This window comes from Thalassophryne amazonica, chromosome 6 (genome assembly GCF_902500255.1).
Source record: "Thalassophryne amazonica chromosome 6, fThaAma1.1, whole genome shotgun sequence".
Lineage (NCBI taxonomy): Eukaryota > Metazoa > Chordata > Actinopteri > Batrachoidiformes > Batrachoididae > Thalassophryne > Thalassophryne amazonica.
Genome location: NC_047108.1, coordinates 81,520,365 through 81,547,964, shown reverse-complemented (window position 1 = coordinate 81,547,964; position 27,600 = coordinate 81,520,365). Strand labels below are relative to the sequence as shown.

The 27,600-nt window shown below is 40.2% G+C and overlaps 1 protein-coding gene across 1 annotated transcript; it reads left to right on the top strand.

Annotated features, from left to right (window-relative positions):
* The first annotated feature begins 397 nt into the window (after positions 1 to 397).
* On the top strand, positions 398 to 27,600 carry rnf114 (ring finger protein 114). The gene is made up of 6 exons (XM_034172600.1): positions 398 to 631; positions 4,462 to 4,612; positions 15,789 to 15,895; positions 18,581 to 18,695; positions 18,792 to 18,899; positions 25,919 to 27,600. The coding sequence occupies exons 1-6, from the start codon at positions 495 to 497 to the stop codon at positions 25,982 to 25,984; spliced, it is 684 nt and encodes a 227-aa protein (XP_034028491.1). The 5' UTR covers positions 398 to 494; the 3' UTR covers positions 25,985 to 27,600.

Sequence of the window (27,600 nt, the reverse complement as noted above, 5' to 3'; positions counted from 1 at the left end):
GCTCCCATTCTGATAATTTTTGGTATATTTTTTCCTAACTTCATGCAAAAATTTCATGCTTTTAACCCAAAGTGCACAATTATTTCACATATCTGCCCCAGCTATACTGACCTCATAGAAAAGAGAAGAGCTAAGCAGCTGTATGGTGATAAGGGAAGGCCAAACAGGACCAGTGACAGCAGTTCTGCACGATCATTGGAAGACAGACACAAAGATTAGTGGAGGCATGTAATTACATATTTAAAGGGATTATGGTTATTCAGCAGAATATAATACACTGTCATTTCCCCCCACCTTTTTTTCCTCCCCCTTCCTTATCTCAGAGACGCCATTAATGCTCCACACCCAAACAGTTGGTGGCGGTACTGCACCGTGTCGGTTTGTAAACCGCCAAAACACTCAGTAGAAGAAGAAGAAGGTTCATAGACTGACGAGAGAGACAAACAGCTGTGTGTGTGTCTGTGTTTTTTTAGGAGGACTGACACATTAAAGAAATGGCGACGCTCGGGGGGTTTGGCTCTGTACAACACAAGAAAAACGCTGCCGACGGAGACAACGACGTCTCGGAATTTGTTTGCCCGGTGTGTCTTGAAATCTACGCCAGTCCTGTGACAACACAATGCGGGCATACGTGAGTATTCTTGCTTTTCTAACCGTCCTTCCATTAACCCAAATCTTAAAACAGGGGGAGAGGGAAACATGTTGACATTCACGTTATGCCTCCAGAATCGTTAAACATCCACAATTCGCGTGTCTACGTTTGGTGTGACATAATTGTTATACATGATTGGGTTGCACATTTAGCAAAGCCAAAGATCCTGAATCAGTTTCAGTTTTGTTTACACCGATCACGAGCCGTCATCTGGGAGTTGTAGTTTCGGTGTGCTTTTCATGCAGCCAAGAAACTATTGGAAAGAACTACAAGTCCCTGCGTTCCATTCAGGCGGGGGCTGTCCTGTCGGATTACAGGAATCTAATGGGATTTTACAGCAATCAACAGCACCTGCTCCCTCTTTGTAAATACTTGCAAAAAATATAGAAGGGTTTTCCTTTTGTTCGCTTTTAAATATATCCCTGTTCGCTGTTAATTAAATCTGATCACCTTCATAATGGTCTTATTGTTGAAAATTGTGAATCTGCCTTTTACATTTGTTTGTAGTATGATGTTAAATATCCCAGAAACTCACAGCTTCACCCCTTTATGTTCATTTATGATATCCAAGGAGCTTTGTGTTACCTCAACCTATGCGGTCCAAACAGCCCCAGTTGATGGTTCTATTCTTGAGGTCGGTCATCCGGGCATTTAACCTCTGAGGGTGGGTTTTGTCAGTGAAAACATGTCCAAACTTGATACAAATACATGTAATTTAGTCACTTTTCAAACAGGTCAGACTTGTCAATAAGGTCAATTTAATGTATAATGGTTCCTTTCAGGTCAGCTTGGTGTATAAATCTCACCGTTCCAGGTAATGATAGCTGTCAGCTGGCTGATAGAGGCGAGTTAGCGACATTCCTTAACCGTATACAGCAGGCAGAGGTCTTGGAAAATAAAGCAGTTTTGACTTATGGTTTTATTCTGTATAGAATAACTACATTAATGGCAATTCTGTCATTTGTACAAAGTGAAAATATAACACATAACTTTTAATTTTAAGTAATGCACTAATTCTGAAGTTTTGTAACAAACACACACAGATGCCAAAGGGATTATGGGTAAAATAGTCCCCACTAACACTGATTATTTGACTCATTCATTCTATGTTAAAACAAACACGTTAATGTGACGTTTGTGTTGGTTTATATATGAATGTGCTTTTGTAAAATATGTCATTTTTTTTCTTATGTAAAAAAAGCCATTTGCAAAAGTCAAGTTGTGATTAGACAACCATCTGATATAACCTGATAATACTGCCATGAGCACTACTGGCCAGTAGATGGCAGTAGAGATCATGAAAACCTGCCAAAACAACAATTCCAAATAATCAGTGTCTGCTACGTTTAATTTGGTTGGAATTTAATAAACACAAATCGAATTTCAGACATCTCATATATTTTACTCTGGAACAAAGATGACAGTGTTGTAAAGGACAATAACCAGGACATTATAGAGCAAACAGGACGCGATTGCAGCTCACAGTGATTCCAATTGAAAATAATGGAGAAGCAACCTGAGCTTCTTCTGGCATTTTTACATAAAACAAACACAATAGCAACATCTATAAACCCAGAGAATATATTCACAAGCATTTTAGGCACAATATACAAAGGGTTTAATGCTGTTGTCCGTGTGGAGCCTGATCAGAGCGTCTCAAATGCATTCTCCTGTCGTGAACTTTTACAGTACCCATAATGCACTGCACACACACCATGTCCACACTAAAACCTTTAAAATTAGTGCAATACTTTAAAACTAAAACATATAGCTGATATTTTCACTTTATGAAACTTCTGATGTGACTTTAATTTAAATAACTTGTCCAAAATTAGTTGGATTAAAATTTTAACCATAAGTTAAAACTGTATGCCTATGGATGACTTGGGTGATATTGCTTGATGGTTAATAGGGTGTCAAGAGAAATGGTCTCATTTTGTTTGTATTCTGTGACCAGTTCTCCTCTGATTGCAGAGCATGGAGCGGTTTCTCCTGAAATCAGCTCTCCTCTGTTTGTAGAGGATAGAACTGTATGTCTGCTACAAAACATTTAACAGGTAGGCGCTAAAATCTTTGATATCAGACTTAAATGTTTATTAACTGTTAAAGCTTTATTCACTAAGCTTGCAATAATATGTTAGTGGTCTAAAAATTATTGGACCAAAACTTATCGGAAATTAATTGATCCGATGATGGTTTTCAAAGTTATCTGAAAAGCTGATCTGATAATGAAAATGTTAGCTTCGATAATTAGCGGATTAGTGGAACTGTGCCCACCACTGGGAATGAGGCAGATGGGACAAGATAGATTCCCAAAAAGCATTCAAGAATCTGCAGTGAACACTTGAATGTTATATTTATAAGATTCATTTTATGTGTTTTCTGTTATTCAAAATGAAAATCATGTTTTCTTTTTTAAAAGAAGCAGACAATTGCTCATGATTCGGACTCGGTTGCCAAAATGACAATGATGTGAAATCAAACCGGCTTCAGTATGTTTAAAATAAGTCTTGTCTAGCTATATGAAACTGAAAGTGACACATTAGTAATTAATGACTAATCACTAATGTGCTAACTGTAAAGCTGCTAAAAGTGAAGGCAAAGCTTTAATTGCAAGATACGTATTAAAATTTTGGCAAAAACAGGATGACATAAAAGGACAAACATACTATGAAATACAAGTCAGGTAGAGCAAAGAGAATTACAGAAGGAAGCAGGTGGGAGCAATGACTGTTAACTAGATGGAGGTTTGTTCACATTGGATCAATAAAGGTGCTGTTTTGACACGTTTTGTTCTAAAATAGCTTGGTAATCTTCTGATTTGATCATTCTTTTGATACATTAATTGCCTCCAGTACTTCAGGGAGGGAACAAAGCAGGCTCACAGCAGTTATATGTGATGAAATCAAACATTTTGTTGAAAAACCATGCTCACATGCTGTCCACCCCTTCATATATTTCAATAAAATGTCTGATTAAATCACAAATAAAAAAATAAATCACAATCACAAATGACTCATTCGCTTAATGTCAGATCCATTCTGCCTTGTGTGCAACTCTTGCACTACAAACTCTCAGATTGATGTCATTGGCATGTCACTGCTACTGATTTAAAAACAAAATATATGCATTGGTAAAATAATTAATGAATTAAAAAGAAAAAATTTCCCAAGCAAAACGAAGGTTATTGTGGGTCACAAGGTACATTTCCGGAACTCAGGAAAGACCATCCGCACGCGAACATCATCACAGGTAAGACATGGAAACGACAAGAAAAACATCATGAAAACTTTATTTTTTTGCTTTTTAGAATGTGTTGGGGTCACAAATTAGTTTATTTTAAGGGGCTGTTTTCTCAACTTTAAGAAAAAAATGTATTTAATTTAGGGTGCGCATTTAACCAACTTTGATTGGGGGGGGGAGGGGGGGGTTGGCCGTGCATCATTCATCCACCCACCCTATTTTCAGGCAGAATTTTGCAAATGCCCTGGTGTTTCACCATTCGCATATGGTAAATGCTGTTATCAGTTAATGTAATCATACATTTTTTGATGCTGGGAAGGTCAGCTTAACAATTAAGCACATATGAGTCTTATTTGTTTTGCATTTATTTTGAGGAACTATTTTAAATTAATGTGGCAATAACCACTTTTATTTCAACATATGAAAGGTTTTTGCTGTTTTGTTTAAATGACATCTGACTTAAAGGTGAATTCAAAAATGCTATTAATATACATAGATTTTAAGTGAATTCATCAGTTTTCCACCTGCTCTCTGTTTTCCGTATTCTCTCTTGCATGTGTTGACAGGTTCTGTCAGAGTTGCTTGCTGGAGTGTCTGCGTCCACAGAAGCCTGTATGTGCAGTATGTCGGGCCGCGCTGGGCCACTGGACTAAAAACATGGCACTGGAAGCCCTCATCCAGTCATCTGCAGCTGCTTGCAAGGGGTGTGGTGTTCAGGTATGACAATAGCTGCATAATATGTGCTGTCTTGTTGAAACACCTTGCATGCTTCCAAATATAAGGAAAGTCTATATTTAGTACAAGACTTTACAGACCTTGGATCACATGTCTATCACAATTGGCAAAGGCTGTTCGCCCAACCGTTGGGCAGATAAGTCATACATTGAACATTACACGCCCAACCGTTGGGCAAATACCTTATTTAAACCTAATTTTTTTTCCAATTATAGGCCAATATCTTTGCTACCACAGTTTTCAAAAAGTTTGGAAAAAATATTTATAAAGAGGTGGAATGATTTTATGGCAAAACATCATATACTTAATGAACAGCAGTATGGTTTCAGGAAAAATCGAACAACTTCTTTGGCTTTAATAGACTTTGTGGAATAAGTTACAAATGCAATAGAGAAGAAGCAATACACTGTTTGTTTGTTTTTTTGTTTTGTTTTTTTGTTTTTATTTACAGAAAGCATTTGATACCATTGATCATACCATACCATTGATCATACTTTATTACTGGAAAAATTACAGATGTATGGTATTAGAGGACTGGCCTTTAACTGGATAGCTAGTTATTTATGTAATAGATATCAGTGTATTAATCTTGGTGGGATAAAATCAGAATTTTTGAGGATTACTACGTGTGGGGTGCCCCAGGGGTCAGTCCTTGGGCCATCATTGTTTTTGTTGTATATTCATGATATAGGTTTGGTTTCTAAGTTTTTGAGTTGTATTTTGTTTGCTGATGATACAACTGTGTTTGGTAGCGGGGATAATTTGGGACAGCTCTTGCACTTGGTAGAGAGGGAATTACAAAAATTTAAATATTGGTTTGACTCTAATAAATTATCACTTAATTTCAGTAAAACTAAGTGCATCATATTTGGAAATAAGCCTAGAAATTTAAGCAGTAAGTTATTTTTGAATGGCATTGAAATTGTATCTCAAAATGAATTTCTTGGAGTTTTTGTTGATGATAAGTTGCATTGGAAAACTCATATAAAACATGTTGAGTCTAAAATATCAAAAGTTATTGTTATCTTGTACAAAGCTCAATACTTTCTCCCCTAGCATCTGCTGGTTTCGTTGTATCACTCATTGCTTGTTCCTTATATGACTTATTGTATTTAAGTTTGGGGAAATACATATAAAACAAATACTAATGACTTGTTTGATTATTTTACAATACAGATCGTGTATAAAGTTAAAAATTGACTCTTGCCTCAACATGTCCAAGAGCTGTTTAAACTGAGAGTCCAGTTACAATTTGCGTGGAACCTTGGTATCTGATAGAAGGAAGTTTCGAACCACTGCCAAAGGTCATTGTGTTTCAGTAAAGTGTTAAAGTTTGGAATGATTGTTTAGATTGTATTAAGGTATCTAGTACACTGGCTTGTTTTAAAAGACTTTATAAAAACAATTTATTAACTTGTTATAGTTTGAATAATTAAGTAAATTGCTTGTGTGGCTACTTTTTGTTTGTTTGTCCGTTGTATTACTTTGTTTCACTGAGTTACATTACTGACTGGCATTTGTTTTTCGTGTGTATTTTTTTGTTTGTACATAGAAACTGAGGTACGGGGTGGGCGTTGATAAGCCTCTGCTTCTGCCCACACCCTTTCAGCCGCACCAAATTGGTAATTGTTTGAGTTTTGTTCTATATGTTTTAAAATTTTGTTTTCTTTTGATTTGTTTTGTAAATGAGAGATTTTGTTTGTGGATGTGTGCTGAATCAACTATTCATTCATTCATTTGCCCAACCGTTGGGCAGATAAGTCATACATTGAACATTACATGCACAAATGTTGGGCAGATAAATATGATGTCTTACCTTATTCACCCAACCGTGATCGTGTATTTGACACGTTTTGTGCATCTAAACTACGTTTTTTTTTACACCACTTTTTAAGGCTCTACTGCGGCGTATGTTTGACACATTTAACGGCATCGTGTTTAATTACTGTGAAAACACCGCAATGGATGAAAGCAGACAAACTTCATATGCTCGCGTATTTACTTTATTGAACCAATGGTTGGGCGAATAGCCACTCCGATCACAATTACAGATAGATTCCCCGCTTGTTCAAAATTGATTTTGGAGAAAGAAACTTGTGATGATGTTCAAATGTAATTGCATGCATGTTTGTATATCTACATCTTGTTTTTGTGTTGTATGAGTGTTGCATCTAGGGCTGGACGATGTACTCTCTAAATTGTATCAAGAAATTTGCAATAACTGTGTGTGTATGTGTATGTATATATATAATATATATATATGTGTGTGTGTGTGTGTATATATACGAGGTCTGTGAGAAAAGTATCCGACCTTTTTATTTTTTTCAAAAACCATATGGATTTGAATCACGTGTGATTGCATCAGCCAAGCTTGAACCTTCGTGCGCATGCGTGAGTTTTTTTCACGCCTGTTGGTTGCGTCATTCGCCTGTGAGCAGGCTTTGTGTGAGCACTGGTCCACTCCTCTCATCGTTTTTTTATTGCGAATAAATGTCTGAGCGATTTGGAGCTTTGCTGCATCAATTTTTTTCCAGAAACTGTGAGAGACCTCCAGGTGGACACCGTTCGGAAAATTAATATGGCTTTCAGGGACAATTTTGTGGGGATTACACAGATCAAGGAGTGTTACTGCTGCTTTAAGGACGGCCCACAGCGTCTGAGAGCGCGCCGCTCTCGGAGCGCCAATCGACAAGCTCACACCCCGCTGAAACAGCCAGATCATTTCCAGCGTGAAGGCTTTGTTGATCCGGGACGTCGTCTGACTTTCACAAAAAGGCAGAAGGTGTGGACATCAGCACTTCTTCGACACATTCCACTATTAGAGGAGTTTTTTTCATGGAAAGAAAAGCGGAGCGGCGCGCCACGGAGCCGTTCATTACGCGGCACAAAACCACCTCCGTGTTGGTCTCTCAGGACGGCTTTCAGGTGGATTTCAGACGGCTGTCGGTTGCTTTTCAGTCGTGTGATTATTCGAGAAATTGAGCATGAGTTGGACATGTCCCAGCATGTCCTGTGAGGCTTCATCACGGCGTTGCTTTGCACCATGCGGCTCCACTGCGACGCGCGGAACTCCTCCGCACGTCTGTCTCAGTGTGCCGAAAAAGTGCTGATGTCCACGTCTTTTCACAATTCCTGTGCTAGTCAGACGACATACCGGATCAAGACAACGTCCAGTTTAGAAATGAACGGCACATTCCACTGTTACAGGAGTTTTTGTCATGGAAAGAGGAGCGGAGTTCCGCGCGTCGTGGTGGAGCTGCATGGCGCAAAGCAACGCCGTGATGAAGCCTCACAGGACATGTTGGGGCATGTCCAGCTCATGCTCAATTTCTCGGACAATCACATGACTGAAAAGCTTGCCTCTTGCTTGCCTCTACTGGTGGTTGGCTCTCACTGCGGTATTGTATCACTTCCTGTTCCGGAGCACAGCGGTGTTTTTCTGTATCTGTTAGCTGTTTAATCTGCGCAGTTAGATTGATCTAGTTATCTAGATTACGATTTGTTTCCCAGTGTAATCTTTACGTGCCTTAACTAAAGCACTCCTTCTGATGAATCACCTCTAAATTATTTACACATTATTCACTTTGCGTGTTTTTAGGAATCCACTAGCTTAGCGTAGCTACTAGCTCTTAGCCGATTTAGCATGGCGGCTTCTCCTGTCTCTCCCGCACTTTTCTGCTCTGGGTGTGAAATGTTTAGTTATTCCTCGGCCTCCTTTAGCAGTAATGGTACTTGTAATAAGTGTAGCTTATTCGTAGCTTTGGAGGCCAGGCTGGGCGAATTGGAGACTCGGCTCCGCACCGTGGAAAATTCTACAGCTAGCCAGGCCCCTGTAGTCGGTGCGGACCAAGGTAGCTTAGCCGCCGTTAGTTACCCCCTGGCAGATCCCGAGCAGCCGGGAAAGCAGGCTGACTGGGTGACTGTGAGGAGGAAGCGTAGCCCTAAACAGAAGCCCCGTGTACACCGCCAACCCGTTCACATCTCTAACCGTTTTTCCCCACTCGACGACACACCCGCCGAGGATCAAACTCTGGTTATTGGCGACTCTGTTTTGAGAAATGTGAAGTTAGCGACACCAGCAACCATAGTCAATTGTCTTCCGGGGGCCAGAGCAGGCAACATTGAAGGAAATTTGAAACTGCTGGCTAAGGCTAAGCGTAAATGTGGTAAGATTGTAATTCACGTCGGCAGTAATGACACCCGGTTACGCCAATCGGAGGTCACTAAAATTAACATTAAATCGGTGTGTAACTTTGCAAAAACAATGTCGGACTCTGTAGTTTTCTCTGGGCCCCTCCCCAATCGGACCGGGAGTGACATGTTTAGCCGCATGTTCTCCTTGAATTGCTGGCTGTCTGAGTGGTGTCCAAAAAATGAGGTGGGCTTCATAGATAATTGGCAAAGCTTCTGGGGAAAACCTGGTCTTGTTAGGAGAGACGGCATCCATCCCACTTTGGATGGAGCAGCTCTCATTTCTAGAAATCTGGCCAATTTTCTTAAATCCTCCAAACCGTGACTATCCAGGGTTGGGACCAGGAAGCAGAGTTGTAGTCTTACACACCTCTCTGCAGCTTCTCTCCCCCTGCCATCCCCGTAGAGACGGTGCCTGCTCCCAGACTACCAATAACCAGCAAAAATCTATTTAAGCATAAAAATTCAAAAAGAAAAAATAATATAGCACCTTCAACTGCACCACAGACTAAAACAGTTAAATGTGGTCTGTTAAACATTAGGTCTCTCTCTTCTAAGTCCCTGTTAGTAAATGATATAATAATTGATCAACATATTGATTTATTCTGCCTTACAGAAACCTGGTTACAGCAGGATGAATATGTTAGTTTAAATGAGTCAACACCCCCGAGTCACACTAACTGTCAGAATGCTCGTAGCACGGGCCGGGGCGGAGGATTAGCAGCAATCTTCCATTCCAGCTTATTAATTAATCAAAAAGCCAGACAGAGCTTTAATTCATTTGAAAGCTTCTCTCTTAGTCTTGTCCATCCAAATTGGAAGTCCCAAAAACCAGTTTTATTTGTTATTATCTATCGTCCACCTGGTCGTTACTGTGAGTTTCTCTGTGAATTTTCAGACCTTTTGTCTGACTTAGTGCTTAGCTCAGATAAGATAATTATAGTGGGCGATTTTAACATCCACACAGATGCTGAGAATGACAGCCTCAACACTGCATTTAATCTATTATTAGACTCTATTGGCTTTGCTCAAAAAGTAAATGAGTCCACCCACCACTTTAATCATATCTTAGATCTTGTTCTGACTTATGGTATGGAAATAGAAGACTTAACAGTATTCCCTGAAAACTCCCTTCTGTCTGATCATTTCTTAATAACATTTACATTTACTCTGATGGACTACCCAGCAGTGGGGAATAAGTTTCATTACACTAGAAGTCTTTCAGAAAGCGCTGTAACTAGGTTTAAGGATATGATTCCTTCTTTATGTTCTCTAATGCCATATACCAACACAGTGCAGAGTAGCTACCTAAACTCTGTAAGGGAGATAGAGTATCTCGTCAATAGTTTTACATCCTCATTGAAGACAACTTTGGATGCTGTAGCTCCTCTGAAAAAGAGAGCTTTAAATCAGAAGTGTCTGACTCCGTGGTATAACTCACAAACTCATAGCTTAAAGCAGATAACCCGTAAGTTGGAGAGGAAATGGCGTCTCACTAATTTAGAAGATCTTCACTTAGCCTGGAAAAAGAGTCTGTTGCTCTATAAAAAAAAAGCCCTCCGTAAAGCTAGGACATCTTTCTACTCATCACTAATTGAAGAAAATAAGAACAACCCCAGGTTTCTTTTCAGCAACATGTTTATTAGACCCCATTCCTACCAGGCTGCTCAAGGAAGCCCTACCATTATTTAATGCTTCGATCTTAAATATGATCAATCTATCTTTGTTAGTTGGCTATGTACCACAGGCTTTTAAGGTGGCAGTAATTAAACCATTACTTAAAAAGCCATCACTTGACCCAGCTATCTTAGCTAATTATAGGCCAATCTCCAACCTTCCTTTTCTCTCAAAAATTCTTGAAAGGGTAGTTGTAAAACAGCTAACTGATCATCTGCAGAGGAATGGTCTATTTGAAGAGTTTCAGTCAGGTTTTAGAATTCATCATAGTACAGAAACAGCATTAGTGAAGGTTACAAATGATCTTCTTATGGCCTCGGACAGTGGACTCATCTCTGTGCTTGTTCTGTTAGACCTCAGTGCTGCTTTTGATACTGTTGACCATAAAATTTTATTACAGAGATTAGAGCATGCCATAGGTATTAAAGGCACTGCGCTGCGGTGGTTTGAATCATATTTGTCTAATAGATTACAATTTGTTCATGTAAATGGGGAATCTTCTTCACAGACTAAAGTTAATTATGGAGTTCCACAAGGTTCTGTGCTAGGACCAATTTTATTCACTTTATACATGCTTCCCTTAGGCAGTATTATTATACGATATTGCTTAAATTTTCATTGTTACGCAGATGATACCCAGCTTTATCTATCCATGAAGCCAGAGGACACACACCAATTAGCTAAACTGCAGGATTGTCTTACAGACATAAAGACATGGATGACCTCTAATTTCCTGCTTTTAATTTCAGATAAAACTGAAGTTATTGTACTTGGCCCCACAAATCTTAGAAACATGGTGTCTAACCAGATCCTTACTCTGGATGGCATTACCCTGACCTCTAGTAATACTGTGAGAAATCTTGGAGTCATTTTTGATCAGGATATGTCATTCAAAGCGCATATTAAACAAATATGTAGGACTGCTTTTTTGCATTTACGCAATATCTCTAAAATCAGAAAGGTCTTGTCTCAGAGTGATGCTGAAAAACTAATTCATGCATTTATTTCCTCTAGGCTGGACTATTGTAATTCATTATTATCAGGTTGTCCTAAAAGCTCCCTAAAAAGCCTTCAGTTAATTCAAAATGCTGCAGCTAGAGTACTGACGGGGACTAGAAGGAGAGAGCATATCTCACCCATATTGGCCTCTCTTCATTGGCTTCCTGTTAATTCTAGAATAGAATTTAAAATTCTTCTTCTTACTTATAAGGTTTTGAATAATCAGGTCCCATCTTATCTTAGGGACCTCGTAGTACCATATCACCCCAATAGAGCGCTTCGCTCTCAGACTGCAGGCTTACTTGTAGTTCCTAGGGTTTGTAAGAGTAGAATGGGAGGCAGAGCCTTCAGCTTTCAGGCTCCTCTCCTGTGGAACCAGCTCCCAATTCAGATCAGGGAGACAGACACCCTCTCTACTTTTAAGATTAGGCTTTAAACTTTCCTTTTTGCTAAAGCTTATAGTTAGGGCTGGATCAGGTGACCCTGAACCATCCCTTAGTTATGCTGCTATAGACGTAGACTGCTGGGGGGTTCCCATGATGCACTGTTTCTTTCTCTTTTTGCTCTGTATGCACCACTCTGCATTTAATCATTAGTGATCGATCTCTGCTCCCCTCCACAGCATGTCTTTTTCCTGGTTCTCTCCCTCAGCCCCAACCAGTCCCAGCAGAAGACTGCCCCTCCCTGAGCCTGGTTCTGCTGGAGGTTTCTTCCTGTTAAAAGGGAGTTTTTCCTTCCCACTGTAGCCAAGTGCTTGCTCACAGGGGGTCGTTTTGACCGTTGGGGTTTTACATAATTATTGTATGGCCTTGCCTTACAATATAAAGCGCCTTGGGGCAACTGTTTGTTGTGATTTGGCGCTATATAAAAAAATTGATTGATTGATTGATTGAAAAGCAACCGACAGCCGTCTGAAATCCACCTGAAAGCCGTCCTGAGAGACCAACACGGAGGTGGTTTTGTGCCGCGTAATGAACGGTTCCGTGGCGCGTCCCTCCGCTTTTCTTTCCATGAAAAAAACTCCTTTAACAGTGGAATGTGCTGAAAAAGTGCTGATGTCCACGCCTTCTGCCTTTTTGTGAAAGTCAGACAACGTCCCGGATCAACAAAGCCTTCACGTTGGAAATGATCTGGTTGTTTCAGCGGGGTGTGAGCTTGTCGATCGGAGCGCGGCGCGCCCTCAGACGCTGTGGGCCGTCCTTAAAGCGGCAGTAACACTCCTTAATCTGTGTAATCCCCACAAAATCGTCCCTGAAAGCCATATTAATTTTCCGAACGGTGTCCACCTGGAGGTCTCTCACAGTTTCTGGAAAAAAAAATTGATGCAGCAAAGCTCCAAATCGTTCAGACATTTATTCGCAATTAAAAAAAACGACGAGAGGGGTGGACCACTGCTCACACAAAGCCTGCTCACAGGCAAATGACGCAACCGACAGGCGTGAAAAAACTCACGCATGCGCACGACGGTTCAAGCTTGGTGATGCAATCACATGTGATTCAAATCCATATGGTTTTTGAAAAAAATAAAAAGGTCGGATACTTTTCTAACAGACCTCGTGTGTATGTATGTATGTATGTATGTGTGTGTGTGTATATATGTGTATATATATGTATATGTATATATATATGTATATAAACTGAACAGTGATTGGAGGCTGACACACTTCCCACTTTCAGACATGTTTGGACTTGTGTTGTTGTGCACTAGGGCTGCATGTAAATGCAGAATTGAATGATTTGAAGTACTGAATTGAAAATGCACTTAACACCTTACATAAGGCGTCTCAAGGCGCCTTATGTAAGGTGCCTTGAGACAGCTTTTGCTGTGATTTGGCGCATTATAAGATAATTAAATTAAATTAACACATATATTACACACACAGATGTAGGATTATTTAGCAGGACTTACCCATCCATCGTAATGACAGCAGCAATAAAAAAACATTTATGCCAGGCGAGTGAACTGTCCAAAAAATGTCCTCGGACCCCAGAGGGTTAACCACTGAATCTGAAGCATGACGGTAGATGCGTGAAACGATGTGGAATAAGTCTCTTTGCCAAAGGGTATTCCATGTGACGTCAGTGACCCTATAGCCTTGGTGGAGGTTTGCGCTCTCCAAGTGCTTCTAGTTTGTCCTGGTTTCACATCCAGTTTGGGTCAGTGTTGCACTTCCTATCAGGCTAAAACAGTCAGTTTGAGGGCTGAGATGAACTACTTACACACACACACAAAACAGGGCCTGTTTGTGGAGGATCTATCACACTTTAAACCAGTCAGCCTGGAAAGTGAGTGGAATTTAAAGCCTTACAATCTACATTCCACTCGTGCAGCATTTGTCCTCACAAGATAAGTTATGTACTCTCTCTCACACATGCACTAAACAGGAAAATTACTAGCATTGTAAATGAACATTGGCAAATAAATATAACGACTGAAAAGGCTGCTGTGCAGATCAGCCAGTGTTTTTTTTCACATTACGAGGTCTGTTAGAAAAGTATCTTACATTTTTTATTTTTTTCAAAAAGTATATGGATTTGATTCATATGTTTTCTCTCCACAATTTCTGTTATACTCACTCGACTGGTAAGCACTGAAAGCCAAGATAGGCATGTCCCAACTTGTCCTCTAACTCTCCAAAACGGAGGTGTTCCTTTTGTCTCACTTCATCAACGAATCGGTCATGAGGCGCGAAGCCTCTGCGCAGCTTTCCATGACAAAATCTCTTGTTGAAAGTGAAATCTGCCGGAAAATTGCTGATGTCCAGCTCTTGTGATAACCAGAGAAATTGCACACGATGGTCCCGGCTCCACACAGCGATCCGTTTAGAAATGATGTGGTTGTTTCTGCCTCTCGATGGCGGCTCGGAGCGCGGCGTGCCGTGCGCCATTGTGGGTCGTCCTTAAAGCTGTAGTAACACTCATTCTCTGTGAAGGCCGTAAAATTTTCACCGAAAGCCAGATAAATTTTTTTCGAATGGTTTCCAGCTGCCTGTCTCTAACAGTTTCTGAAAAAAATTCTGATGGGGAAAAAAGCCCAAATCATTCCGCCATTTCCTCGCAATGAAACGACGAGAGGGGTGGAGCAGTGCTCACTCAAAGCCTGCCTACAGGCGAATGACGCAACCGACAGGCGTGGAAAAACTCACGCATGCGCACGAAGGTTCAAGCTTGGCTAACGTAAAAACATATGAATCAAATCCATATACTTTTTGAAAAAAATAAAAAGGTACGATACTTTATTAACAGACCTCGTATGTAGGCTGCTTTTGAAGTGTATCTTATAATTAATTAGATAGAGATTACAAAATAATGTGCATAATCACAACAGTGACTCCACTTTAAGTGGACTCTGAGCTACAGAGGAGTCACTCGACTCAGCCGCTATCACTCACAACAACCACACCCACAATTATACAGAACTTTATGGTTTAAAATGTCTTAAACTAAGAAGAAATTTACCCTACCCCATACAGTCCTTATGGAGGAGGAAGCTATATATTCACCCTGTTGAGGTTTCAAATCCTGCAAAATCTTGCAAAATTTCAGAGAGGTTGGCACTTTGTGAAATGCCAGTAACATTGAGAAATGCATTGAGATGCTCTGACAAGGCTGCAATTTAACCGTTGTGCACGGACAACAGCATTAACATCACAAGGTAAAGCCCTTTGTATATTGTGCTTAAAACTGTGTTGAATATTTTATCTGGTTTTTAGGCATTATTGTGTTTGTTTTATGTAAACATGTGAGAAGTTTGGGATGTTTCTCCATTATTTTCACTGGAAATTGCTGTGAGCTGCAATCGCTTCTTGTTCATGTCATTGTGGTGGAAAGTGAAGTTTGCTCTCTTCACGTTCTGCTTATTGTCCTTTACAACACTGTTTGCACTGTTTGTTCCAGCGCAAGCACACTCCCTTCTTGATATACAAAGAGAACACCCTGGTTGGTCCACAGCACAAGTATGGTCTCTTTTTTTTCTGCTTTTAGTTTGATTTGAAAACTTTTCCAAAAATGATTACGTAAGGGTGGTGGCCAAGTGGTTAGTGCGCTTGGTTTCAGTGCGGAAGGTTCCCGGTTCAAATCCCACCCCTGCCACATTTCTCCATTTAATGTCATCAGGAAGGGTATCCGGGGTAAAACCTGTGCCAATTCAACATGCAGATCCACCTTGGATTTGCTGTGGCGACCCTGAGTGCAAACAAAGGAGCAGCCGAAGGGACTTACTTTTATTCATAAAGTTTTATTTTGCCATGCTCCTGTAGTGTCTCATGACATGTGCTTTCTGACAACCCAGGTTGGTCTGTCTCTAATGAGACTCCACACAGCTGCCTGTCCCAAATACCAGGAGTACATTGAGGAGGGAGTGAGGACCAGTGCCCAGACCCAGCCTGCCATCATCAGGTATCTAGAAGAACAGACAATTTAATTCCAAGGACTGTTACAGGCCATTGTTAAATTTAGCAACCATCAGTGTGTAGAACATCAGTAGAAGAAAAAATATATATTTATCACCAGCATTGTAGCTGAGACCTGAAAACATGTGACAGTGGAATGAAGTTAGGAGCACAGATGGCAAAGGACATACAACACATTTTATACCCAGAATTATTTTGCAGAAAAAAAATGTATATGGGGTATCAGTTAGCTTCTGTCATAATCAACTTGTTGGTTCAGCTTGAAACTATACTAGCTACATGGATCAGTGCTTGGAATCAGTTCCGCTTCATCATGAATCTGTATTATTGTTGAGGCAACAAACAAAAGTTCCACTTTGCAGTTTCCAATCACACCCACAAGTTAGTTCAGTTATACCTGGTTCCATTCCAGATTTAATGCTTGTGCAAAATCTCTAAAAATCATCTACAATGCCCTTCTTTTGTCAGCAGATATTTGCAGCAGCTTTAAGAAATGTTTCCTTCACCAGAGCTGCTCAAAGCCACAAAATCACATCACTGTTCCAGTCCTCTCAACCCCGACAGTACATGTCACAGCATCTGGGGCACTTTAGTGACTCCACCCATCCATCCATCCATTTTCTTCCGCTTTATCCGGAGTCGGGTCGCAGGGGCAGCAGCTCAAGCAAAGCCACCAGAACCACATCGTCCGCAAACAGCAGAGACGAGATTCTGTGGTTCCCAAACCAGACCCCCTCTACACCCTGGCTGCGCCTAGAAATTCTGTCCATAAAAATAATGAACAGAACCGGTGACAAAGGGCAGCCCTGCCGGAGGCCAACCTGCACAGGAAACAGGTTTGACTTACTACGGGCAATGCGAACCAAGCTCCTGCTGCGGTCGTACAGGACCGGATAGCCCTTAGCAAAGGACCCCGTACTCCCGGAGCACCCCCCACAGGGTGCCCCGAGGGACACGGTCGAACGCCTTCTCCAGATCCACAAAACGCATGTGGACTGGTTGGGCGAACTCCAATGAACCCTCGAGCACCCGATGAAGCGTGTAGAGCTGGTCCAGTGTGTCGCGACCAGGACGAAAACCACACTGCTCCTCCTGAATCCGAGGTTCGACCATCGGTCGAATTCTCCTCTCCAGTACTCTGGAATAGACCTTACCGGGGAGGCTGAGGAGTGTGATCCCCCTATAGTTGGAACACACCCTCCGGTCCCCCTTCTTAAACAGAGGGACCACCACCCCGGTCTGCCAATCCAGAGGCACTGTCCCCGATCACCACGCGATGTTGCAGAGGCGTGTCAGCCAAGACAGTCCCACAACATCCAGAGACTTAAGGTACTCAGAATGGATTTCATCCACCCCGGGAGCCTTGCCACCGAGGAGCTTTCTAACCACCTCGGTGACTTTGGCCTGGGTAATGGATGAGTCCGCCTCTGAGTCCCCAGTCTTGTGCACTTATGGACACCCTTGTGCTCGAACATGGTGTTCGTGATGGACAAACTGTGACTAGCACAGAAGTCCAACAACTGAACACCACTCGGGTTCAGATTGTGGAGGCCGTGCTTCCTGATCACACCCCCCAGGTCTCACTGTCGCCGCCCACGTGGCCGTTGAAATCCCCCAGGAGAACAATGGAGTCCCCAGTCGGAGCGCTATGTAGTACCCCTCCCAGGGACTCCAAGAAGGTCGGGTACTCTGCACTGCCGCTCGGCTCGTGGGCGAGACAACGGTGAGAGACCTGTCCCCGACCCGAAGGCGTAGGGATGTGACCCTCTCGTTCACTGGAGTAAACTCCAACACATGGCGATTGAGCTGGGGACCAATAAGCAATGCGACCCCAGCTGTCCGCCTCTCCCCGTGGACAACGCCAGAAAAATGAAGCGTCCAGCCCCTCTCCAGGAGTTGGGTACCAGAGCCCAGGCTGTGAGTGGAGGTGAGCTCTACTATCTCTAGTCGGTATCTCTCAACCTCCCGCACAAGCTCAGGCTCCTTCTCCCCCAGCGAGGTGACATTCCATGTCCCAAAAGCCAGGGGCTGTGAGCATGGACCGGGCCGCCTCGACCGCTACCCAATCCTCTCTGCACCTGACCCCCATGGCCCCCTCTGCAGGTGGTGAACCCACAGGAGGGCATCACCAGAGCTGCTCAAAGCCACAAAATCACATCACTGTTCCAGTCCTCTCAACCCCGACAGCACATGTCACAGCATCTGGGGCGCTTTAGTGACTCCCAGTACCCTAAAAAACATCTGGCATTGGCATGACTTGTTATGAAAATAACAACTATATTTCCTTCTACCGTATTTTCTAGAGTATAAGTCGCACTAGACAAGGAGTTGCACCTTTTTCTGTGTTACAAGCTATTTAATTTGGGATTTTTGTGCGTTGTTTGGTATTTTTGATTGCTGGCATTTATTCTTTTATTGTTGGCATTTTTGTTCAGTGCTTGATTCTTTGAAAAGTTCTAAATAAATAGTCATTATAATTACTGTTATGAATGACAAACGTGAATTTATCAATGTATAAGTCGCAGGCCCTCCCAAATGAGTAAAAACGGTAATTTCTTTACTTTAAACGTATATCGGCTGAGAAATGACATTTGCTCACAGCTTTTAACAGAGCAAAAAAATAAATGTTTCCACTACGATGCTTTAATCTGACTCCCCCCCCCCCCTGCAGTCCAGTGCCAAATCGTTACACCTTCACCTGCCCTTATTGTAACTACCAGAACCTCGATCAGGATGGCCTGGTTGAACACTGCACGACTCAGCATGCCCGAGATTCACGCCAGGTGGTAAGACATCCGCAGGAATTGTGATTACATGAGTTAACACAAAATTAAGATTCCATACATGATTTAGATTTGACTGTGTCTTAATAATCTGCATAGGTGTGCCCCATCTGTGCCTCCATGCCCTGGGGCGACCCAAACTACCAGAGTGCAGACTTTTTTCAACACCTGAAGATTAGACACACATTTTCCTATGACACTTTTGTCGTAAGTTAACACCCTAAACACACTGGATTGTTTATCTCCATCAAGGAGGTGATGTTTTTGTTGGCAATTTTTGTTTGTTAGTCAGCAGGATTTTAAAAGGACAAGAGTCTGTTATAGAGGAGGTTGCTCAGGAGAAACGAGTTGTGCTGCTACTAATGTTAATTTTGTCACCTGTTTTTTAAATTTAGTCTTTTGTCAAATGTACTTTTTAGTTTACCATATTTAGTCATTCACATCGTTTTTATTTAGTCATGTTTCAGTTGAGACATTGTAGTCTCTTTGATTAAGAAACAGATTATTTCTGATTACCATTTCAGTCAATATAGTGTTTCACACATTTCCAAAGCCGAAAGTTATCATTACCTGACAAAATACACTTGTTGGATTATTGAAGGTTTGTGGTGTTTTTCAACAATCCGTGAGGCTTCCTGTCACATACAATTAGACATTTGGTTTTCTTGTAAATCCACAAGGCTGTAGGGATGCAGGTCTTTTGAAATGAAACATTTGTTGGATTTAGTTTTTCTATTTGCATGTTTGAATTTGCTGGATTTTTTTTTTTTTTTTAAGCAAAGCAGAATAAAATAAAACGATTCAAAATTTGCAATGTTTTTATCTATTGTAAGATCCACAACTTGAGCCAATTTAATTGAAATATGATGCACACTTCATATTTCATTTTGTTATATTTAATGTTATTTCTTGTTGTATATTAGTCATAAATAATGTTAAAACAAATTGATATTGATATTAAATAGATCTAGCGTTTGTTGCTGTTAAAATTTTTTTTACATACAGTAATTTTAATCTGAGTCTCTCAGAGCTGATCAAACACTTTAACACTGCAAGACAGCGTGTAAATGAGCTTAAGCTAAATTTAGTTCTGCTAACTTTCAGTCCACTATCATTTTTTTTGCTGGTAAAGTCAGTAAAATTTAACGGTCAAAAACATTTAGAGACCCCAAAATCATACAGTAGTGTTCAGAATAATAGTAGTGCTATGTGACTAAAAAGATTAATCCAGGTTTTGAGTATATTTGTTATTGTTACATGGGAAACAAGGTACCAGTAGATTCTCACAAATCCAACAAGACCAAGCATTCATGATATGCACACTCTTAAGGCTATGAAATTGGGCTATTAGTAAAAAAAAAAGTAGAAAAGGGGGTGTTCACAATAATAGTAGCATCTGCTCTTGACGCTACAAACTCAAAACTATTATGTTCAAACTGCTTTTTTTAGCAATCCTGTGAATCACTAAACTAGTATTTAGTTGTATAACCAGTTTTTCATGATTTCTTCACATCTGCGAGGCATTAATTTTTTTGGTTTGGAACCAAGATTTTGCTCATTTACTAGTGTGCTTGGGGTCATTGTCTTGTTGAAACACCCATTTCAAGGGCATGTCCTCTTCAGCATAAGGCAGCAGGACCGCTTCAAGTATTTTGACATATCCAAACTGAGCCATGATACCTGGTATGCGATATATAGGTCCAACACCATAGTAGGAGAAACATGCCCATATCATGATGCTTGCACCACCATGCTTCACTGTCTTCACTGTGAACTGTGGCTTGAATTCAGAGTTTGGGGGTCGTCTCACAAACTGTCTGCGGCCCTTGGACCCAAAAAGAACAATTTTACTCTCATCAGTCCACAAAATATTCCTTAATTTCTCTTTGAGCCAATTGATGTGTTCTTTGGCAAATTTTAACCTCTTCGGCACGTCTTTTTTTTTAACAGAGGGACTTTGCGGGGGATTCTTGCAAATAAATTAGCTTCACACAGGCGTCTTCTAACTGTCACAGCACTTAGAGGTAACTCCAGACTGTCTTTGATCATCCTGGAGCTGATCATTGGGTGAGCTTTGCCATTCTGGTTATTCTTCTATCCAATTTGATGGTTGTTTTCTTTTTTCTTCCACGTGTCACTGTTTTTTTTGTCCATTTTAAAGCATTGGAGATCATTGTAGATGAACAGCCTATAATTTTTTGCACCTGCGTATGTTTTCGCCTCTCCAGTCAACTTTTTAATCAAACTACGCTATTCTTCTGAACAGTGTCTTGAACGTCCCATTTTCCTCAGGTTTTCAAAGAGAAAAGCATGTTCAACAGGTGCTGGCTTCATCCTTACATAGGGGACAATGCTTGGTTTTGTTGGATTTGTGAGAATCTACTGAATCTACTGGTACCTTGTTTCCCATGTAACAATAAGAAATATACTCAAAACCTGGATTAATCTTTTTAGTCACATACCACTACTATTATTCTGAGCACTACTGTACATGTTCCTGTCTGTTATGTGTCTGCAACAGTCAGGCCGGTGTTCTGTTGAGATGAGCTCCCATAGCATAAATTGACAGTATGTCTGCTTTAAAGACAGCATGTACATGCATGTCTTTACTTTTTTAAAGTGAAAAGACACTTGTTGCTGTATTTTTATGTAAAGACAAAACTTACTTGGGTTTTCTTTGGTGGGGAAGCTCAATGCGATGGATAAAGTGTAGATTTTACCAGATAAACTGTGACTGTTAATACTGCGATTTACTGCTTTTTATAAAGATGATGCCTGTGTTTGGGATTTTATTTTTTATTTATTGTTTTCATGCATTTGTGTTTTGAGGTGTAGATTTTTACCAGTTGCATTGAACGCAACACTGCTGAGCCGTTTCTGTCTTGGTTTATAAATATAATACGGAGATAAACTGTGACTCCTAATACTGCACTTTACTGCTTTTGATAAAGATGATGACTGTTTTTTTTTTTGTTTTTTTTTTTCCCCCCCATGTGTTCATTTGTTTGTGATCCTGGGAATTTACCCAGAAGCTCCTGCAGCGCTTAAACTCAAAACTGGTTTGTCAGAAGCCGACAATGTAATCCGATGTGGCCGCGACCAAGTCAATACTAAAAGTTAGCTGTAACTTCCGCTAATTTTCTTTTTCTTTTTTCTTTTTTTTTTTAGGTTTATCGGTATAGCGTTATAATAGTTAACTTTTCAGTTAGTGGATTAATGGTTATCAGAGCTAACTTTTTGGTTAGCTGTGCCCACCACTGGAAGTATGTTTAACTATGGGGTCATATCAGTGACCAAACCCCACTCGCCTAAAAAATGCATTCACGCGTAGATATAACTGCACGCACGCAAATTATCACTCCATGCACGCAAATTATCTCTGCACGTGTGCACAAAGGTGCTGCACGCGAGGACCAGCGCTCCCCCCCACCTGCTTGAACTTGATTTCTGCTCGCGCGAAGTTGATTTGTGCTCATGCGCAGAGAATTCCTGCTCGCTTGCTTGCAACGTATGGCACTATGGGGAAGGGAACCAGGTCGGCACTGGCTGTGTTGTGATTGGCGGTCTCTGGAGAGAGGTTTGATTGACAGCCCTCCTCTCTGACCCGGAAGTCAGTCGGAGACACCTCATTTCTGCTTAAAACCTCACTCCAGTCATCATCTATCTCAGCGACATCTCTGAAGCTCCTGTACAACAATCATTTCCACATAAATTCAGCATTATTTCATAACAAATTACAGAAAGTCATAAAAATCACCTCCTAACATTGGTGCATCTGCAGACTGACTCTGTACACCCAAACCGATCAAAGGGAAGAATGTGATTATTAACCATCAGATGACAAATTAAAACCTCTTAACTCACGTGCAAACCATGGCGCCACCACCTCCGAAGGAGACAACGGTGTCTCCTTAAAAAAATAAAATGATTTATTTATGAATCAAATCCAAATAAAACAGGTCCTGTACAAAATCCTGAAATGGTGCATACATGAAAATACAAATACAAGAACATAAGGGGCTTATTGAATATTTTTTACAAATTATAAAAGAAAAGAAAATATAGGACAACCAAACATTTACGAATCAAATTTGTCAATAAAAGAAACTAGTTTTAAAACATTATTGGATTCAGTCAGTAATAGAGATATTAAGTTTAAACTCATTTCTCCAGTGAGTAATGTTTGGTTGTGTCTTGAAAAAATGACATTTGTGTATGTAATGTTTGCTTAGTAAAATTATATTATTAATACCAAAATCATTACAGTTCCTTAATGACTATCTTAAAAATTATCCTGAAAGAGATTAAATACAAAAGATTAGATGTAAATATTTAACATTTCCAGTCTCACCAAAGACGAAAGAACTCCAATTGAAAATTACTAACAAGATTTATCCAGCTAAGGAGTTTTTAAAGCAGAGATTCCAAATAGATGTCGGTAACTGACTGGAACTGAAGACCTGCTGGACCATCTTTTCTTTTTGTGTGAAACAGTGCAAAGCTTTTGGTTTGACATTCAACAATGGATTGTTTCTGAAGGAATTTGGATCGGCGAGCTAAACATCACAGACATCATTTCTGGAATATTAACTGTCATGACTTTGTTATTAATAATGGAATTTTACTAAGCAAACATTACATACACAAATGATTTTTTTTCAAGACAAAACCAAACATAACTCTTTGGAAAAATGAGTTTAAACTTAATTATAAGTCTCTGTCATTTATTGAATCCAATAATGTTTTAAAAATAGTTTCTTTTATAGACAAATTTAATTTGTAAATGTTTGGTTGCCCTATATTTTCTTTTATTATTTGTAAATAAGATTCAATAAGCCCCTTAAGTTCTTGTATTCATATTTTCATGTATACAGCTATTTCAGAATTTTGTACAGGACCCGTTTTGTTTGGATTTGATTCATAAATAAATAATTTTTTTAAGGAAACACCGACTCTCCAGAGACAGCCAATCACAGCAGAGCCAGTGCCGACCTGGTTCCCTCCCCCATAGTGCCACAAGTTTCAAGAGAGCGAGCAGGAATTCTCTGCGGGCGAGCAGAAATCAAGTTCAAGCGCAGCACCTTTTGTGCTCATGTGTAGAGATAATTTGCACACACGCAGTTGATATCTACGCGTAAACGCATTTTTTACTCGAGTGGGGTTTTGTCACTGATCTGATGCCATGGTTAACTTTCTGGATGCTTGTGTCCGCTGTAGTGGCCTTTACAGATCTATGCTCAAAAACACAGCAGGATGACCCGTTGCCCTCCTCCGGCAGACAGGAGATGGAGGACAAAACAGAGACGTTATATTAAAAACTTATTTATTTATTTTTTATGTTTTGATTGTGCGGACGTGTTGCACATTCTCAAATGTGCCTGCGGTAGATATTATACGTTGGGTCCAGCCTTCTTGAGTTTGCGTCAGTGAACTCTGCTGAATTCAACACATTTTGGAAACATTTTCAAAGTGTAACTGCTTCTGTATGAAAGTGGAGAGATTTTATTTCATGCAAAATGGTTTAGTCTCATCTTTTCCTTAACAATAATGCATGTTAATTTCATCTTAGTGTTTAAGAACACTGACTGAGTATTGTCCTCGTCTTGTTTTCGTCATGAAAAATGCCTGTTGATTCATATATTTTGTCGTCTGATGAAATTAACACCAGCTGCTACTGATCTTGGTGTTGAATATTGTGTGGCTCGAAAAACTCTCCATTTTATGGCACAAACACAATGTAATGTGACATCATATTGAGCGGGTAGCTCACTGGAACAAAACGTCAGGCTACCAGTATGTCGACCTGGGGTCGATTTTCAGTTATGCTACCTGTCTGTGTCTGTTGACAAGACATTTTATCTGCATTATCACAGTCCACCCAACTGTAAATGGGTACTGGTCTTGACTGCGGAAGCATGTGCCTCAGGGCCTATATGGGACACACTTCTTTCTTCAAAGAGGTGACTTATTCATTCCTGTTAGTGTCTTACTTTATTTGTCAGCAGGTTATCTCAAAAGGACAAACTGTATTTTCCGGAGTATAAATTGTTTTCTTTTTTGTCCCTGTCATCCTGACAGAGGGACACAGAAATGCTGTCTGTCTGTACTTCATATAACGTCTCTTAGATTTGAGACAAGTTTACCAAATTTGCAACAAACCTGCATCCCTTCAAGGTCTAGGCCAGTTTCAATGATGACTGACCTCATTTTGAAGGTTATAGGGCCAAAAATATCCATAACACTTTACTCCCAATAACTTTTCAAAGAAATAACACTGGTTTACCTCATTTGGGAGCAAGGACACATCTGTTGTAGGTCTGGGTCAAGTTTGATGGTTGAGCCTCAACTAGTTTTGAAGGTCACAGACCCAACATTTTTGTCTGTGTATGATGAACAGGCCTCTATAAATTTCCAGGGGTTTCATTAGCAGCAAGGATGCATCCCTTGAAGATCTACGTCAAGTTCCTTCTCCAGCACTGTAGCCTTTATGCCCTTTTTACTCAAACTTCTACTTCCTTCCCACACCTTTTCTTAAAAAAATAAAATCACAACTTATAAACAAATTGTTCCTGATTGCCTTTTTCCCACTGAATGTAATCTCCCAATAAGAACTTGCAAACTAGTCTCCACAGTGATTTTTAGAAAGCAGTTTGAAGTTGCCCTGTTACATTCTTATTATGACATGGCTGTTTGAAACTATTGCCCACTCACAAGGAGTTATGGCACTACACATATTGGTACGATGGGGACACAAGACCTTCAGGCCAGTATTGCATTTTTTTTCTGTACTATCACCTCTTTCATTTGGTATTTTTTTGTATTGTGTTGTTTTTATTATTGACATTTATTCTTTAATTATTGGAGTTTGTTTTATTGCTCTGATTCCTGGGAAAGCCCTGTTTAGTTGTTGTTATTAATAATGAACATGTGAGTTTCTCTCTGTATATAAGTTGCATCGTAGTGCTAGGCTCAGAGATCAGCAATCGGGATCAAAGTTCAGTGATCAAGATGACAAGTCAACAATCAGAAACAAAGATGATGACCAATCAGATATTCAGGGTGTAAGAATATTATAGAAGCATTCAAAGGATGTACTCATAATGAAAAAGGAAAAATGTCAGATCTTGGTTAGGGTTTCTGCGCTCTGACTGTGGTTAGGATGTTTTTTTTATGTATAAACTGTTAATGGTTATTTGCAGTATTGTAATTCTGTTTTGTATCCTCAGGATTACTCTACAGATGAGCACACTATGATGCAGGAGGCTCTACAGCGCTCCCTCTTGGACAACTGAAGTGTGAAGAGTATTCCACTTTTGAAGGAAAGGGACAGAAAGATGATTGTGATGGGGTGTGTTGAGGGAATACTACACTTTATTATCATTCATCTAACAGTGGTGGTGTAACCATGGCTAATTCGTTTCACAGAGAATTGGCAGTGTAAGTGTAAAGCTATAGGTCATTACTCAGAAAATAAAGCCAATAATTTTGGTAAATGGACTGCATTACAATTAAAAAGCATATTGTCCCCATCTGATTTATGAGTGATACCATGTTCCTGGTGTGATGACCTCTTATATCCCCCGAGCTGAGCCCACAGACGTAATAGTTTGTTGAATAACATATGCCATTAGCAAAAACTGCAAAATGTGTTTTTAAAATTCTGTCGTCAATACCTGACGTTATAGGGGGGTTCTACCACTAGGTGGCTAACTTGGTACCAACAATATTCACTCAGTGAAGTTTTTAAGTAATGTTAACAATATAAAAACTTCTAGTCAAGTGCGTCTCTGCATGTTTACTCAGAATAGAGGATTTTTTTTAAGATTCTTTGTTTATTATGTGTGACTGGCGTGTATATTTGTTCTCAGAAGTACTGGGGTGACGAGGTTTAAAACGGGCAGAGATGACATTCTGTTGTAAGGTTTTCTGGCAGGTCCTTGCTGGTAAATCATGTTTCTGGCTTCTACGATTGTTGAGGGCAAGAAAACATTAAGCGAGCTGTAGGATGTGGAGGCAAAAAGCATTCTGCCAGGAATTGTTTCGATCGCTTTCATTTTGTAGGAATGTGCACAGTTTTGGCCAAAGGGTGGCAGTAGCGTTTCAGCCTTCTTTTTTTTCCTTTCTTTTTTGGCTATCCATGGAAAAAAAAAAAGCCTGCCTACTCTTTCTGCAAAAACATAATTCAACACACAAGTCCTTCCTTTAAATGTGCAGTATTGTTTTAACAGGGTTGTTTGACCAGTTACTGATCCCAACTGTGTTTTAAGGGGAATCATGGGGTTTATTCAGTAACAAATGCCACTTTTAGTCTGTGAAATGAAATTGACATTTGCTTATCAATGAAACCTACTGTTGTGTTTTTTGTCACCCCCATGCAGCCCCCCCCCCCCCCGACTATCAACATCACTGCCAACCGTTTAGAGAAAAGGAGTCATAATGTACAGTATGCATCTAAAAACTTGACAGCATGTGACAGACGTCTGTACTTGTTTTTCACTGGATGTTTTAAAATTTCAGTTAAAAAAAAAAAAAGTATATTATGTGCATCTGTTAATTTTTTTTTGTTTTGTTTTACTTTTTTCCAACACCAGTGGTGGTTTCCATGAACATTTAATTGTCAAATACTCGACACAATTCCAATACATTTCTGTTTTTAACCAACAGGCAAATAAAACAACACTCCTGGGTAGCTGTCGACCACCTTAATACGTTTTCATGTAGTCCTTGTGTCTCTGTTAAAATGCATTGCTGGTGTCTTTTTTTTTTGTTTTTTTTTTGTATGCGTTTCTCATGTTTAATAACTACATTCCTCCCCCCTTCTCTGTATCTCTCGTTCTCTTTTGTCAGCCCTACTGTCAGGCGGTGCTAAATCCTGATAAATTAAAGCTCTTTAATTATTTACACCCTG

What these genes read in the sequence shown, in the direction of transcription:
- rnf114 (XM_034172600.1), top strand. Translation starts at nt 495, where the DNA reads ATGGCGACGCTCGGGGGGTTTGGCTCTGTACAACACAAGAAAAACGCT. An exon ending in ACAACACAATGCGGGCATAC is followed by an intron (nt 632 to 4,461) that starts GTGAGTATTCTT and finishes ATGTGTTGACAG; the next exon opens with GTTCTGTCAGAGTTGCTTGC. An exon ending in GCAAGGGGTGTGGTGTTCAG is followed by an intron (nt 4,613 to 15,788) that starts GTATGACAATAG and finishes CTGACAACCCAG; the next exon opens with GTTGGTCTGTCTCTAATGAG.